The 17,609-nt window shown below is 38.7% G+C and overlaps 2 protein-coding genes across 3 annotated transcripts; one reads left to right on the forward strand and one right to left on the reverse strand.

The window, feature by feature from the left end:
- Positions 1 to 9,799: 9,799 nt before the first annotated feature.
- LOC137748810 (vicilin-like seed storage protein At4g36700) lies at positions 9,800 to 12,899 on the forward strand. 2 transcript variants are annotated; one of them, XM_068488999.2, is made up of 5 exons: positions 9,800 to 10,186; positions 10,813 to 10,991; positions 11,116 to 11,196; positions 11,298 to 11,600; positions 11,707 to 12,899. In XM_068488999.2, the coding sequence occupies exons 1-5, from the start codon at positions 9,862 to 9,864 to the stop codon at positions 12,793 to 12,795; spliced, it is 1,977 nt and encodes a 658-aa protein (XP_068345100.2). In that variant the 5' UTR covers positions 9,800 to 9,861; the 3' UTR covers positions 12,796 to 12,899. The 2 variants fall into 2 exon arrangements, with proteins under 2 accessions (XP_068345100.2, XP_088542285.1); XM_088686159.1 differs by having other exon boundaries at positions 9,822 to 10,186; positions 11,107 to 11,196.
- A 338-nt stretch (positions 12,900 to 13,237) lies between these two features.
- On the reverse strand, positions 13,238 to 17,035 carry LOC137747624 (putative protein phosphatase 2C 80). The gene is made up of 5 exons (XM_068487765.2): positions 16,790 to 17,035; positions 15,759 to 16,482; positions 14,880 to 15,192; positions 14,054 to 14,203; positions 13,238 to 13,760 (listed from the first exon to the last, which is right to left on the reverse strand). Exons 2-5 carry the CDS (start codon positions 16,301 to 16,303, stop codon positions 13,464 to 13,466), a joined length of 1,305 nt encoding a protein of 434 aa, XP_068343866.2. The 5' UTR covers positions 16,304 to 16,482; positions 16,790 to 17,035; the 3' UTR covers positions 13,238 to 13,463.
- Positions 17,036 to 17,609: the final 574 nt, after the last annotated feature.

The raw sequence follows: 17,609 nt of genomic DNA on the forward strand, positions 1-17,609 counted from the left end.
AGGCTGCCGTGCGGTGGAGGACCACTGGTGCCATGGTGACTGTAGGGATGTAAATTACTTAAGTTTTTTTGTTTGTTTGGTTTTGTGTTGGGTCCTTTGCTGGCTTCAGACACTTTTTTTTTTTTTTAAGTTTGAGGCCCTTATTTATTTTTATTTTTTTTATGTGCTTAATTTGATGTATCTAGGGATGTGGTTTTTTTTTTTTTTTATCAAAGGAAAGAATTTTATTAGATCCGAATTGAAATATTTACATTAGAAGTTAAAGTGTTTGTTGGAGTGGAAAAATTCAGATCCTCCAATCTTCCAACAAGTAAATCATGTAACCGTGATGATAAGTCCACGACACCATCTTCGCTCGCCATCAATGAGGGAGGATGGGACTTGCAAAAAAAACACTCTGACGCTCAAGTCAGTCTTTGTTCAAAATAATTGCAAGACATTGTAAAGCTATTTGACACTTCCCTTTTTTCCTCCCCAGTTCTCGTGGGATTCTAGTTCCTTTATAGACATAAAATACTTGGGCTCCAAGTTCCACTTTCCCTTTATTTCTCAATGTTCCATATTCCATAGAAGTGTTTGATCATGCTTTTTTATTCTAGCTCCACTCCCCCAAGTTTAGGTACTGGCTCATTGCTTAAGCCTTAATTTTTGCACCCATAGATGCCCTTTTTTTTCTCTACAAACACTTATCATTTGAATATGTAGAGGAAAAATATTTCTTTTGCAAAAATTCATATGACATCATTGGTATGATAAAACCAAACATGTAAGATTTCATGTGGATGATCTTCGAACATGAGTTTAGCCTTCGGCTACGATTGTAGTTTAGCCTTTGGCTATGATCACACAGTCGTATATTATCCTTTAGCTATAATCACTTGGTCATAATTTAGCCTTCGGCTACGATCACACGGTCATAAGTTAACCTTCGGATACGATCACACGAATAATTTAGCCTTCGAGGCGATCATATGGTATTCGACCATAGGTTTTGGGTTTTTAATCCTAGGTCTTGGGCTTTGGCCATAATTCGGTCTAGGGTCTTTGACCCTCAGTCTTGGGCATTCGGCCATTTTACGATCTTTGTGTTTGCTGCCTAAGTTTGTGTTCAATCTCGATCCTTTTGACCCTATTTGGTCTTAAGTTTCGATTTTAATTCGATCTTAACCCATTCGATCTTGGTTTTTCGATCTTAATTCGGTCTCAACCCATTCGATCTTGGGTTTTTGATCTTAGTTCGGTCTCAACCATTCGACCTTGGATTTTCGATCTCAGTTTGGTCTCAACCCATTCGATCTTGAGTTTTCGATCTTAGTTCGGTCTTAACCTATTTGATCTTGGGTTTTCGATTTTGATTCGGTCTTAACCCATTCGGGTTATCGATCTTAATTCAGTCTTAACCCATTCGGGTTATTGCTCTTGATTCGGTCTTAACCCATTTCATCTTAGGTTATCAATCTTAATTCGAACTTAACCCATGTGATCTTCGATTTTCAATCTTAAATTTTGAGACGTTAGCTTAATTTTATATTTTTTATCATTGGTCTCAAATTCATAGATACTAGTTCATGATAAATCATTCATAAGAAATCATTCTAATAGTGGAAAAAAGTTGGACCTTAGCACATACGCAAGTTGGTGCGGCACCCATAGTTGTTGCGCCTTAAACATTCACATGCTGAATTCTTCTATTTGAACATTCCTTTCAGGCAACTTCGTCTTTGATGGAGTTGATGTAGAGTGTTCTTTTGCTCAGAAGTCTTAAGTACACTCCCTATAAGTGGCTTTTCAATATTGTCATATCCTATGTCCTGATTACACAAATGTCTTCAACAATTTTTTGTTAGACTCAACTTGGTCAAGCAGAAGTTTTGTCCCTTCGTGAGAATTATGCGTACTTGTGCATATAAAAGCAATTCAACTCTGCATATTCACATATACATATTGATAACATCGTCCCAAGGTTATGAAACACATGTAGTAAAAAAATCACCAACTGTGTTGGTGTTCAAGTGAGGCATGAGAGTGTATCTTCTCTACAATATATCAATAAGCAATGAACCTAGATCCAGATATTAAATAAACAAAAAATCTAGTTCAAGTGAGGCATGGGGGCTTGCACTCCTGATGTCAACTGATAATGAATCAAGTTCCACATGCCGACATGCACTGAGAGCTACGAAAGGAGAAACAAAAAAAAAAAAAAAAATAGGAACTAGTATATTCATATGGGAGCTTCGACTCCCACAAGCAAAAGAAAAGCAACCGCATCAATTTTCACACTATCTGCAAGTCAGTGTATGCAATAGTCATATTATAGTTTCATGCAATGTCATGTCCCATGAATTGCATTGCTTTCCTGTTATATTAAGCCTATGAAGTTTAATGGCAATTGACCGCTCAGAAAATATTTGATAATTGAAAATCTTATCATGATCCTATTGTCAAAAATTAGAATATGGTGATAAGTCTTATCTTGTTAGGTGACTAAGAAATTCCTCTAACACCTGCAGTGTTATAACTTTTAACAATATCGTTTCATGCAAATGAGATTGTAAAAGAGGGGGCCAAAAGAGTTCTTCTCTTGGAGGCTTTAACTTGTGCCATAAGTTCGGTCTTTGACCATGGAAATGTTACTCGGTCATAAGTTCGGCCCTCGGCCATGACTACATCTTGGAGTTGAATATTAGTTACCCTCACTATGCAAGCTATTCAACACATAATGGAGGGATGTGCTTTACTTATTTCCTTCTTTTCTCATCTGCAGATGACTCTTGAGACAATGCCGTGCATTTAATGCACCTTGTGAGAAGTAGGCATTTGAATGTTAGTTACTTGCCCCCATTGGATCAGCTCCATTCAGTAGACAAAGTATATGAAGGCATGAATTGTGAATAATTTTATTGTCACTCTTGGCAAATGTCGTTTTCAATTACAACCATCATACATAACCTAGAATAGAGATAGCAGCTTTGTTGCCTTGAGCTCATGCCTACTTCTGGTTATTAAAAATTTCACTGCACAAATATGACTTTTGCATAATTGGACGACTGCATACGTTACTGGAAAACTTAGATACCTATCTATGACATTTGAGAATTTTAAACATTTCTTTTGTACAATTCAGAGCCATGAATGGAAGATACTCGTTCCCTCATCTTAAGTTGTATTAAAGAAGACCCATAGTAAAATGTCTTACCATACCATTTTGTTACATGCTATGATAAAAATGCATACTTCACGCAATAACCTTGAAATAATAAAAGAGAAGAAATCTTCCGTGCTTGGGGTTTAGCTCATGCTCCATTTCCAATTAATTGGTGCTTAATGGCTTTATTAGGTCCTTTGAATTAGCATTGTTGGATGGCTTTAATCCTGAGACTAACCAATTGTCTCATTTTAACAATGAAGTGGATTGGAGCAGTCGCAGAGGACAAAAGCTTGCATGTTGCTGGGGATGAGTTGCGTTGCTTTAGCCTAGTTTCACTTTCAAGTTTTCAACACTTGCATTGTCAAATGTCCTTCTCCCATTCAATTGCTTACTGACAAATTGTTTCCTATTATTTGAATTGCTAGCAAGGGTTTCACCCTTTTTGTCAAACCAAACTAAAGAAGTATCATCGTTAAAATCATGCCCCCCACTTTAATGTTTTGTCAACCATATCATAACTGAATGCTAATACTGCATACATACATAGATATGAAATGTGGTTACCTACTCTAAATTACTCGAAATTTGCTGACTTTTTAATGGGAATTATTTTGTAAAGATTCCGAAGTGAGCGAATCTCTTTCCTCTTGTGCTACTGCACGAATTGCAATGACAAAAGGCTATAAATTTCATGAAATTGTAAAAGAAATCATAAAACTTATATGTTTGGGGTCTTTGACTCATGCCCACTTTGTAGCATAAACAACATCCATGGAGCAGAGGCCGAGGATGAAGGCTTGTATGCTGCCGAAGTTGGTTGGTGCAACGCTGAACTTTGAATCATTACTTAATACCAGGACTCCAAATTAATAACAATAACGATCAGTATATATAGTTGATATTTATTCAGGATTATATTATCATAAAAGTTATTTTAATTTCTTGCTGATAAATACTAAAAAAAAGAAGCAAAGAAATTCTCATCTTCTTGTTCGTGTGATATACGACGTGCCCCACATTCTCGGCTCGTCTCACGTCTAGCAGCCATCATGCATTTCTGATTTTTCTTTCTTCCTTCAACAGTCACCCATAATCCATCGAAGGTTGTTTGCGACGTTGCCACTTTTCTTGCCAATTTGTGAAATCATAAAGGAGGGTAGATAATCTTTGTTGTTAGGGGTTTTAATCCATGCCCCTATTGTAGCTAAGATGACGTTCATGGCTTCTCCATACGCCTTTTTAAGTTTCCCACAAACGGCGCCAACTATTGGAGTGGAAAAATTCAGATCCTCCAATCTTCTAACAAGTAAATCATGTAATCGTGATGAGAAGTCCACGACATTCGACGCTCAAGTTAGTCTTTGTTCAAAATAATTGCAAGACATTGTAAAGCTATCTGATACTTCCCTTTTTTTCCTCCTCTGTTCTCATGGGATTCTAGTTCCTTTATAGACATAAAATACTTGGGCTCCAAGTTCCACTTTCCCTTTATTTCTCCATGTTCCATATGCCATAGAAGTGTTTGATCATGCTCCTTTATTTTTGCCCCCAAATTTAGGTAGTGGCTCATTGATTGAGCCTTAATTTTTGCACCCAAGTGTTAACAACCACTCTGGCTCGAAATAGTCCTATCCATAAGAGCCTCCCTCTCATAAGGCGAAAACGATCACTAGATGTGTTGCCGTATTACAAATACGATGAGTAAAAATGACATCTACTGACCTCAGCCACTGCTTCACATATTGAATATCAAGAAGGAGTACTTTAATTGCAACATTTGGTTGAGCCTTGCCGTTAATCATATCCACAAGTCATTTAGAATTTGATTCAATCTGAAATGCATCAAACCCCATATCAATACAAACCAACAAAGCCACGTGCATCGATTCCGCATTTGCCATTAGACTATATTCGTATGAGAAATTCCCCAGTCCCTCCGCCCTCTAAAAAATACCTGCGAAATTCTGTACCACCCATCCATACCCTCTGTTGGCGTGAGTCAACTTTGAGATTAAGAAAGATAGATATATTTTGGGTATGAAATCATGTAATGGCTATCCCTGTAGAATTAGGATTCCTATTTCCTATTTCATAGGAACTTGCATAACTATATATCACCTTCTATGTGAGAAAAATAAAGTAAACACACACAAAAACAAAAAGAAGAAAGGGAAAACACCTTTACGATGGCTGATGAAAGACAGTCATACGAGTTGAGTCATGTTCAATCTGGATCCACCTTCAGCGAATCCACCAGCACCAACTTCAACGCGTTCGAATTTCGGTTAAGCGACACGAACTTTGAAGTCTAGTCGAAGATGATAGAGGTTAATGCTTTCGGACTTGGCAAGCATGGCTACCTCACTGGAAAAATTCCAATGGTTGATGAAGACAACATGGCTGCTATCACAGCAAGTGGGCCTAAAGTAGGGCCTGGAGTAGTTGTTGTTGCAACAAGTTAGGTTGGGCCCAAGGGTAACACGACTTCAGATCATGACTTGGAGCACATCAAGGATGCAGCAGCCAGAGATAAGGACATCAGCCTAATGTTGTCCCTAATTAAGCAAATTTCAATGAGTGACGAATCTAAAGATTCAGGAAAAATGGGTACTGCTTTAATGGCATCCACCACACTGGACTCTGGTTGGATAATAGACTCTGGGACTACTAACCATATGACCTATGATGCATCATTATTTTATCATGTGATGTCCTGCCTAAAGAGAATGTCGTCACAACCAACAGTGATGTTGCTCCTATAACGGGAGCAGGTTCTATTTCCCTTACTCCATCTTTGTCTATCCATAACACACTACTAGTTCCATCATTATCAAATCATATATTGTATGTTGGTCAAGTTACCAAGCAATTAGATTGTGTTGAACTACTGTTTCCCACTTTTTACCTACTTCATGATATCCAAACACGGGCAATAATTAGGCGTGATACCAAGATAAGAGGGTTATACTATATGGATGATGTGTCAGCAAGCCGAGTGAATCATTTGAGCAGTGGTCACAATAATAAAAACAAGACAATTTGGTTATGGCATAGTCAATTAGGGCATGCTTCTTTTGGTTATTTGAAAAAATTACTTCCGTCTCTATTCAGTGGCGTCTCAGACTCTGATTTCAGTGTAACGATTGCCTTCTTGCAAAAAGTCATCGTACTTCTTATCATTTGAGTTTCAATCAAATAACAGTGCCTTTCGAGTTAGTTCACTCTAATGTGTGGGGACCCGCCCCAATGGCTACTAACTACGGAATTCGTTGGTTTGTTATCTTTGTGGATGACTACACCAGAATGACTTGGCTTTATACCATGAAACATAAAAGTGATGTAAGCCAAATTTTTCGACAATTTTGTTGAATGGTTGAAAATCAATATTCTCTTCCCATTAAGGTTCTCTGATCAGATAACAGTGGCGAATATCTCAATGCGGAACATTCTCAAATTTTTCAAGAGCACAGCATTCTTCATAAGACTACTTGTCCACAAACTCCGCAACAAAATGGTATAGCGGAACGTAAAAACAGGCATATTTTGGAAACCACTTGAGCACTTCTTATCGGTGCTCACGCACCTCACTCATATTAGGCAGATGCTATCACCTACTCAGTTTATCTCATAAACCAAATGCCCTCTGGAGTACATAGTTTTCGCATCCCTATGGAAGTTTGTGCTGACCATGTGACTCTACCATCCTCACTACAATTGTCACCACAGATATTTGGGTGTGTGGCCTATGTGTACCTTCACAAAAATCAACGAAGCAAATTGGACCCCTGCGCAGTTCGATGTGTGTTTTTGGGATTTAATGGCCAACAAAAAGGTTATAGGTGTTACCATCCACAAACCAGGCATATGTACGTCACTGTGGATTTACATTTTCCGAAAATGAGATGTTTTTTTATCACTGATCATACCCACTATAGTCTTCAGGGGGAGACGAACATATGCGAAGATTATAGTTGGTTTGATATCCCAAACGGGCAAGACAACAGCCCTCATTGCCAGCGTGAAGTTCAGCAACAGCTCCAGTTTCCTAGTCCGTGTGAGCCCAATTTGGGTCTGCCAACGCCAGTCAACAAAACTGCACAGCTGCCCACTAAAGAGCATGTCGCCGAGCCTGCAAATGGGCTAGAACAGGCTACTACACAGTGGCAGAATGTCACCAAGCCACAACAGCAAGTTGAAGAGATTACTGACAGTCCAAGCACACCAAAAAATAACCCTCCTCCAATGGTACACGTCCATGGCCCCGAGGATATCCATAAGGTACATTATTCACAATATGATGTAACCCATAATTTGACCAACATTGATAGTACTTATGTGTTACCTCCTAGACAAAATCGTGGGAAACCACCAGACAGGTATTCTCCGGATGGAACAGTTAGATACGCCATTGCAAAGTACATGTCTACTCATCGATTGTCACCTAAGTATCAAGCCTTGGTGAATAAAATGGATGGAATCAAGATTCCAACTAAAGTAGAAGAGGCCTTGCAAGATCCTTGGTGGACAAAAGCCATGAAGGTCGAAATGGAAGCTTTGCAGAAAAATGGAACTTGGAGTGTGGAGTCACTACCACAAGGGAAGAGACCGGTGGGATGTAAATGGGTGTTCACGATCAAACACAATGCAAATGGAACCATAGACAAATACAAGGCAAGATCGGTAGCAAAGGGGTACATACAGACATTTGGAGTCGATTATCTTGAAACATTTTCCCTTGTTGCGAAAATGAATATTATTCGAGTTCTTTTATCCTTAGCTGCTAACTTTGACTGGCCATTGAAACAGTGTGATCTAAAAAATGCTTTCTTACATGGAGACATGGATCTTCTTCCCGGGTATGGAGTGCAAAATGTAGCAGGCAAAGTATGTAGATTGTGAAAAGCTCTCTACGGACTTAAACAGTCACCAAGGGCTTGGTTTGGAAGATTCATTGATGTGATGAAGAAATATGGCTACCGACAGGGGAATGCAGATCACACCTTATTTATCAAATGCAAGGAAAGTAAAGTCACCTTGTTAATAATATATGTGGATGATATGATGGTTACAGGTGACGACATAGAGGAGATGAGAAGACTCCAGGAGCATTTCTCTTCGGAGTTTGAGATGAAGGATCTAGGAGGCTTAAAATACTTCTTGGGAATTGAAGTTGCTCGTTCTCGTGATGGTATTTACTTGTCTTAGGGGAATTATGTACTAGATCTTTTGTCTGAAATAGGGATGTTGGGATGCAAACCAGCAGAAACTCCTATCATGCAGAATCATCATCTAGCAATTTACCCGGATCAAGTTCCTACAAACAAGGAAAAGTACCAGAGGCTGGTATGAAGGTTGATTTATTATCTCTTACAAGGCCAGATATTGTATATGTTGTTAGTGTGGTAAGTCAATTTATGCACTTTCCTAGTGAGGATCATATGGCTGCAGTGATGCAAATATTGAGTTATTTGAAAGGTGCACCTTGCAAAAGGTTGATTTTCAGGAAACATGGGCATATGGAGACAAAAGGATATACAGATGCTGATTGGGCTAGGAATATTACTGATATATGCTATACGTTAGGCTACTTCACTTTTGTAGTAGGAAATCTTGTAACTTGGAAAAGCAAAAAACAAAACGACTAGCTAGGTCCATGGTAGAGGCAGAGTACCAGGGTATGGCGCATGGGATTTGCGAATTATTGTGGCTAAGGATTCTTCTCACAGAAATAGGATTCAAACCACAGGGAGCTATGTCATTCTACTGCGATGATCAAGTTACAAGAGAGATAGCTAATAATGCGATTCAACATGATCGCACAAAACATGTTGAAGTGGATAGACATTTTATCAATGAGAAGTTAGATATCAGGTTGATTGACATTCCATATATGAGGTCTGAAGAACAGTTAGCCGATGTACTGACTCATGCAGTATCAGCGAGAGTGTTTCGAGACTTACTTGACAAGTTGGGCCTATGAGATATCTACGCACCAACTTGAGGGGGAGTGTTGGCGTGAGTCAACTTTGAGATTGAGGAATACAGATATATTTTGGGTATGAAATCATGTAATGGGTATCCTTGCATAATTGGGATTCCTATTTCCTATTTCATAGGAACTTGTATAACTATGTATCACCCTCTATGTGAGAAGAATAAAGTAGAACACTTTAAACCCTAGAATAACAATTTTATCTCCATCCTCGTCCGGATTTCTTTAACCACACGCACCATCACAATTTACTTTCATATTCCCGAAGGGAGGTCTCATCCAACCCGAAGGATCCCCATTCCCCATTACTAACCTTTTGTTGCCGATCCACCTCATCCACCAATGGCTCTAAGTTGTTGTTTGGCTTCCTCAAATTTCCCCCCATTGTTGTTTCAATAAGCTAATTGCTTTCATGGGTTCCACAATTTTTTTCCTCAAAGACTAAACTATATACTCTTTGGTTGTATAATTTTTTGGGAATGAAATCTACCCTTTGACCTAAAAAAAAAGTGAGTGTTCCATCGACAAATGCATGGTCTCCACGGGTAGACGAAAGACCTAATCACATGCCACGTGACTCGATCAACGGCCACGTGCCCATGCAAACAGACAACGTTACTTTCTTTCCGGATTGGAACGCCTTCTCTCTCGTTTATCTAAACCCAATTTTCTTCTATTTAGATCCCCCTTCCTTTCAATTCAATACAAATCCAACAAAATGTTCAGAAAAGCTTTCATCTTCTTCTTCTTCTTCTTCTTCTTCTTCTTCCTTCTTTCTGTTTCTGTGTCTTTGCATGCAGCAAATGCACTGAAAAATGAAGGGGAAATTGGTTCAGGCGGCGACGGTGCTGCTCCGGCTGGGTCTCTGGTGAAGAAAGATCAACGGCGGTCGCTGGTTTCGACTGAGTACGGAGAGGTCTGGTCCGTTGATGTGAATGACGGACACAGGAAACCCTACCATATTCAGTTCATTACTTTGGAACCCAACTCACTCTTCCTTCCTGTTCTTCTGCATGCATACATGGTTTTCTATGTCAACACAGGTAACATGTATTCCATCAAATGATTACTAGGAGCCAGACTGGTGTTGTTAGAGAAGTGTTTATGTTGTTTGATTGTGAATATGAAACCGACATTTACCATATTTACCCTTTTATTGCGTTGGGAATTGCTTTTATATATATGTTGCCCTCCTGTGAATCTGAAACATAAATTACCATATTTCACCATCTTGATAAATGTTTATGCTGTATGCATGTACTGAAGCCTTGATGAAATGGTTCACATTCATGGTCCAAGAAATGCATGTACTTATGTTGGACGATTGTGAATCACAAAGTTTGACAAATGGTCCAAATTCGCAATCTAAGAAATGCTTACGAATCTGAAACTTGATTAATGGTCCAAATTTCAAGTCCAAGAAATGCTTCTGTTGTCCGACTATGAATCTAAAACCCTGATGAAAGCATCTTAATTCATTTTTACGTTGTGAGGGAAATTTTCCTTAATTTTGAGCCTATACAATAGCACCACTCATCTCTATTAGAGAGTATATATTTAGAGTATTGATAAGTGTGCCAGTTTTGCCGGTATAAATAATTTTATTATGATAAAATTACAATTTATTTTATCTTAGTTGGTTTTCTTATTGTTGTTTTTTGGGTGTTAGGGAGTGGGAGGTTGAGTTGGACTGATGATGATAAAATTAGGAGGGTGGATATAAAGAGAGGTGATCTCTATAGGCTCACCCCAGGCTCTATTTTCTTTGTACAAAGTAACTTGGAGACTGAGCGCCACAAGCTGAGAATTAATGCAATCTTTACAAGCAACTCTGATGATGACTTATATGTAAGAAGACCTATTTCTGATCCTTTTTCTTTGTTACTTTCTGAATTTACCATAAATTGTTAGATCATTTTCATCCATTTTTATCAAAAAAAAAGTTTTTATTATGACTACAAAGCTTGTGCAGGATCCAGCAGTAGGGCCATACTCCAGCATTAGGGACCTGGTCCGAGGATTTGATCCGAAATTGCTTCGGTCAGCTTTTAAGGTATGAGCCACTCCAACCCAGAATCAAACAATGGGAAGTTCTCATTATGTCATCAGAAATAAGCATTTTTAGTTTCATGCAAAATGGTTGTTAATTATTAGGTTTCTGAGGAAGTGATAGAATCAATAGTAAATGGAACGGACCAATCCGCCATTGTCCACGCAATTCCAACAAAGAAAGAAACTTTCTGGGATTTGGAGGCTCGATTCCTGAAAACGTTTCTACTAGGCAATGATGGCATTGCATTCAACAGTAAGAAGAAGAAGGAAACAACAACATATAATATTTTTGACGAGGATCCGGATTTCGAGAATTGCAATGGTTGGAGCCTAACTGTGAGCAAGAAAAACACCCACTTGTTAAAGGGATCAAACATTGGTTTTTTCATGGTGAATTTGACAAAGGTCTGTCTTTGATCTAATGTTAATTAGAGTGTATAACCAGTCGAACGTTTTAATTTTAATTAATGTGGATTTTTTTTTTTTTTTTTTTTTTTTTTGTTTATTTAAGGGGTCAATGATGGGGCCTCATTGGAATCCAAGGGCAACTGAGATAACAGTAGTACTACAAGGGCACGGGATGGTTAGAGTGGTTTGTTCAAGCACCGAAGCAAAGAAATCGGAGTGCAGAAACATGCGTTTTAGGGTTCATGAAGGAGATGTATTTTCTGTGCCTAGGTTCCATCCAATGGCTCAGATGTCATTTAACAATGACTCTCTTGTGTTCATGGGGTTTAGCACAACAGAAAAGAAAAACTATCCTCAGTTTTTGGCCGGAAAATACTCGGTTCTGCAGACTTTGGACAAACTAGTCTTGGCGGCGTCGTTTAATGTTACCAGCACAACCATTGATCAGCTTTTGTCTGCACAGGCTGACTCATTTATAATAGATTGTACTTCTTGTGCTGAAGAAGAGGAGCAAGCGATGTTGGAAGAGATTGAAAAGAAAAGGGAGGAAGAGGAAGCTAAGAAGAGGGAGAAAGAGGAGGCTCGAAAGAGAGAGCAGGAGGAACAAGACAGAAAGAGGGAGGAGGAGGAAGCTAAGAAGAGGGAGGAAGAGGAAAGGGAGAAGGAAGCAAGGAAACAAGAAGAAGAGCAAGCGGCGAGGGAGCGAGAGGAGGAAGCGGTGAGGGAGAGAGAGAAGGAAGCCGCAAGGGAACAAGAAGAGGAAGCCGCAAGAGAGAGAGAGGAGGAAGCCGCAAGGGAACAAGAAGAGCAAGCAGCAAGGGAGAGAGAGGAGCAAGCCGCAAAACAGCGAGAAGAGCAAGCAGCAAGGGAGAGAGAAGAGCAAGAAGCGGCAAGGGAGCGAGAAGAACAAGAAGCTGCAAGGGAGCGAGAAGAAGAAGCAGCAAGAAGGAGAGAAGAGGAGGGCAGGCAAGGAGGCGATGAAAGAAGACGAGAGGAAGAAAGAGAGAGGGAGAGGAGGCAACAAGAGGAATGGGAAAGGCGAGAGGAAGATGCGCAGAGGGAGCAGGAAGAGGCTCGAAGACAACAACAAGAAAGGCAAGGCAGAGCAGGACAACCAGAGGAGCAAGAGGGTGGAGGCGGAGGCTTCAATGCGGATGAAGGAAGGAGGTATCTGAGTGCATTGAAGGTTTAACTGAGATCTAGTTTCTCTAGTTACGTTTGTTCTTTTTTTTTTTTTTTTTTTTTTTTTTTTGGGGAAACTGCATGTTTTGTTAATAGAATAATAACTTTTGCTGCCTCCTATGTTTCAAGTTTAGGTACGTTTTTTAATGTAATAAACTTCTATGGCCTCCAAAACAAATTTTACTTTAATTTAGATAAGAGGAAAAATAGAAGATAAAAGTCATTAACTTGTTCAGAAGAAACATAACTTGTTTAAAGTATATTTGATCACGTGCTATTTAGCATATAGTCAAATTGACTAGAACAAATGATAATCCGTAAGAGTAAGTTTGAATTCCTCTTCGTTGAAATAAATTAAAGTAAAATATCATGCTCCTCCACGTACTTTAAATTGGATTAATGTAAATATCGTCCTTTTCAAAGAAAAATAGTTTGTTGAATTACACTTTAGATTTCTAAAAAGGGGCTTATTTAAAGTGAAAATGTATAATGTTTGACACTAATGAAAATCATATCTCAGATAGCAATCGATAAAACCCATGGAATTACAGCTCTCGGTGGGTTTCATGGAAAATCAAGAGTAATGAGCTTCTCAGCTCCATCAGCCACCTTACAAACAGATGTAAAGAACAGATTTACAACCGAAATGGGTTCTCTACACCCGATTACAAGACTCACTCACACCTTAGTGGGGCCAGTTACATAGGACACAACAACGGTAAGGTCATCAAGCTTGCCTCCGTAATAACGGAACCCTGCTTCTTGAGCAGCCGTTGAAAATGGCGTCTGCCTGTTCTTGTCCAGTGCTCGCTGGCGCGCCAGAGCTGCTATCTTCTGAGCAGTTACCTGTGGTGCAAAGCCAGCTCTTACCGCATGAACGACAACAGCAGTAATCTCGTTGTTATATAAGTTGTCAAACAAGCCGTCCGTTCCTGCTATGATGACATCCCCAGAGGCAACAGGAATCAAAAATACCTGGTGCAAGTTGAGTCGCAATTAGATGCTGGTAGGTCAAGGAATTTTACAATGGGAACATGACACATTGTAACATTTTCGTTGACGTCACATCTAAAGTAAGAGTGATTGGGATAAGAAACCTTTAAGCTCACGTCGATTTCAAAAATTCTTAAGGCTAGTTCTCCACTGCAAGTATATCGGAAGCAGCGATTTTAGAAAGTATGTAGTCAAAGCAAGTTCATTCAGGGGAGGCTGAGTTTTACTTTGGTTATGCAAGTGACAACTATTATGGTACTCAATAATTGACTGACCTGTCCAGAGCTTGGTAAATCAGCCCCACTGCCACTTTCCAGCTGATATGTAAAATTGAAGCCATGTTGCTGCACGGGGGATTGGAAGACGGTACATCCATCTCGAACAACTAAGAATCCACTGTCCCCAAGATTGATAGCTTGTAGTCCCTGTTAGAAGTAGAAACAAGTGAGAAACGCGCTCATTTTTACCATATGTAAACGTTTCCTGGCTTATTACTCTCAGGAAACCAAATATTCAAACTGCACGAAACAAACAAACTCAAGTAATCTTGCAGACCAGGAAAAATATTGTTCTAATTCATGAACTACAACTTTAATCATGCATCCTGTTCAAGTTTGAATCACCAGGGCTGGGCATCTCCAGCCTATATTTGATCTCTACTATACATATATTTCAAGGTCACTCGATGCTGTTATATACTTTCACTTATATACAAGTAAGGCTTGCAACTTAACATGCCAAGCCAACGGTCAATTGAAGGAAGTAATTATGTGGTGTTCGTCAATTTGTGGTTTTCTACAAAGCAGGTATGGTCTATGACAGTGACAAGACTCTTGAACCGTTATATAATTAAGTCCAGTTAAAGTAAGTAATTACGTTCTTCCTTGACATATTCCCAACCCTCATTTGCATACAGTAATGGATAGACACTAAACACTAAGATCATTTCTGTAAATTTATTTCAGAAGTATAAGGCAGGCACACATGATTGTCTCTACAAACCAGATCACATCTTTTTTAAATAATCAAAATGAAAAAAGCATCCCAACAATAAATTTTAGTGGTCGGCAGGAATGGTTAGTCAAACTGAAAACAACAAACCTTTTCCGTTAGGCCAATGATGCAAGCTGTTGAAGAACCCTTTGCTTTGGTGCATGAGTGGGCCTTCTCCAATACCCTGGCAGGGTCAAAGCAGCCCTCAGGCTCCTCTTGAATAGCCCTCACTGAATGAGACATAAGTTCACGAGAAAAGTAGCCGGCATTGACACCTACATCTGCCCATCCACCCACACCATCTGCTACACCAATTGCTTGTGCATCTTCACAAATAAAATGGGCATCCTCTCCTCCTGTCGCCTCCTTATCTGGATGTGGCAGGTAACATGATCCTGAAAGCAGCTTCAGAGCTTTTGGTCTGAAAATGAAACCAAGCAATATACATAAAAAGGCCTTTTCACAGATAAGCCCTTGATAAGAATACACTTTGGAGAAAAAAACTTCAAACCCAATGCTTTAGATTAACACCCTTCTTACTTTGCAATGGTAGAAGAGCAGTAAAGGAATTTTGCAACAATGAATTAATTAGAACATGACAAGTGGATAATTAAGGGGGGTTTTCCCCAATTGAGTTCTTGAAATGTTTTTATATCAAATTTATTGTTGTGGGGGTGTGTTTTCTAATTTGCTATATATACAAGCACCAAAGACACCAATCGCCTATATTGGTTTGAGATTGTTCGTGCTCAATTCAAAAGAAGTAAACACTAATCAAGCCCGTGTGTTCTACCTACTGGGACTTGCCAAGTTCATATTTTTTTTCTATATAAATAAACGAACAAGTAACCCTTAATTCCTTTCCAAACAAAAAGAATTGAATCCATGATTGTGGAGCATATGAAAACATACCGAAGACTCTAAGATAATGAAAATGAAGGCCAAACAACAAAAGAGGCAGAGTAAACAACAGATGAGAGCACATACTGGTCAGACAAAATGGTGGAATTTGCAGGTTGTTCATCATTGGAGTTTCCATCAAATGTCACATTATGAGCAGCACCAGTAGCGTAGCACATAGAAGATGTGGTATGAAAATTTCTCAACCAAGGACCAACATGCACAGAGATCAGATGGCTGTTGAATGATTCCTTTTTTCTCAAACTCAAGCTAGCTTTCTGGAAACTGCTCTGCCTTCTATCATTAAAATAAACACCCGTAGGTTTTGACAAGTCTAATGAATTGCTGCAACTTGAAATTAAGTCATCAACATAAACATCTCCAAAGACAGGTGCCGAACTTGAAGCAGCCATAAATTTTCCCTTACGCAGAGGACTGGAACTATGTCTAGTTGCGTCTGATATCAAAAGGGTTGAATACGGTAAACTACAAGACAACCCTGAACTCCGAGAAAAGAATTTCCCACGACAAGGTAGAAAAGTTTTCGAATTCCCTGGCCTGCTTCCGCCAATCACTCTCCAAATACTAGAACATACAGCAGTGTTCACCCTGGGAAGTATCCCGGACCGCATTTTAGCTCCTTATGTAAAATACCCTTGATTCAATCACCCTCCCAAAGAAAACCAGACCCGAAATTTGATATGGGAGATAAAGTCTCATCACTCTCAGCACATCTAATTTACCACATTAACCTAAAACCTACTGCTCCTGAGTCTGTTCAACTCCGGGCCGAGGCGTATGGCTCTTTAACCTGAAAAATGGTAACAAAAAATTGAATTTCATCACAAAGATGTGAGCTTTTAGCTACGTACACAATAAAAACGCTTAAGTATCCCCTAAATTTTGATTTTTTTTTTGCCATAATTAGGCAACTTTTCCTAATAATCCCTACAAATTTCAGCTACCATCATACATTATTACACGAAAAATCCACTTCTGAGCAAAAACACAAGGTACCCATATCACAAACGAATCAAAAAATTCGAACTTGGAAGCATGAGAGCATTGTTTTGCTATGGAATGTAAAAGCAGCTGAGAGGATAGCAGAAAAGACCCACCGTTTTGGAGCTGGAGAATGAGAGATGGGCAATCGATGCTGGAACAGAATCCGACCCGAGAGATAGAATTGGATAAACGAAGCTCCGAAGATGTTATCTTCGTCGATTTGGGTTGAATCCTCGGAGTTTCGTTATCCCCAAATCTGTGTTCTTGGGGTTGTATGTTGGCGTTATGCTTTAGGAGGATTGTGGGGGGATGTTGTGGAGGTTAGGAGGCGCATAAGGTTCACAAATACGAGGGAGGGCACGTGGGAAGGAAGCCTTTAGCCAAAAGTAAGCGGACAAAATTTAGAAGAAACAAATTTAAAAGATCAGTATGGGACTCCATTGATTCAAACCTTATTCTTTTTCAATTTTTAATCAAGGTTCTTTAATTTTAATAAACATCTTTAATTATTTTAATAATAAAATATTTTACATATCAAGATAATTAAATTTTATTTCGAAATTATTTATTTAGTGTTAGAAATGTTATATTTGATATATTTATATTTATGGCTAAATTTTGTATCATATATTTTTATTTTTAGTTTGTACCCATTTTAATTTGCAACCCTTTTTCTTTAAATTGTGCCAATTTTCTATTCAATTTTGGTTTGTACCTATCTATTAATTTCTTTTTGTGTCCATATTTTTCAAACTTTTATTTTTACTCATATTTTTTTGACCTTTTATTTGTACCCATAATTTATTAATAATATAGTCATTTGTCTTTAAAAATGTACCACTTTGCTGTATGTAATATGTACCCATATTTTTTTTTGTAAGTACAATCTCTTTTGTGTAAAATGTACCCATTGTTTTTTATAATATGAAATGT

This window comes from Pyrus communis, chromosome 2 (genome assembly GCF_041283825.1).
Source record: "Pyrus communis isolate YQ-2024b chromosome 2, ASM4128382v1, whole genome shotgun sequence".
NCBI classification, from domain to species: domain Eukaryota; kingdom Viridiplantae; phylum Streptophyta; class Magnoliopsida; order Rosales; family Rosaceae; genus Pyrus; species Pyrus communis.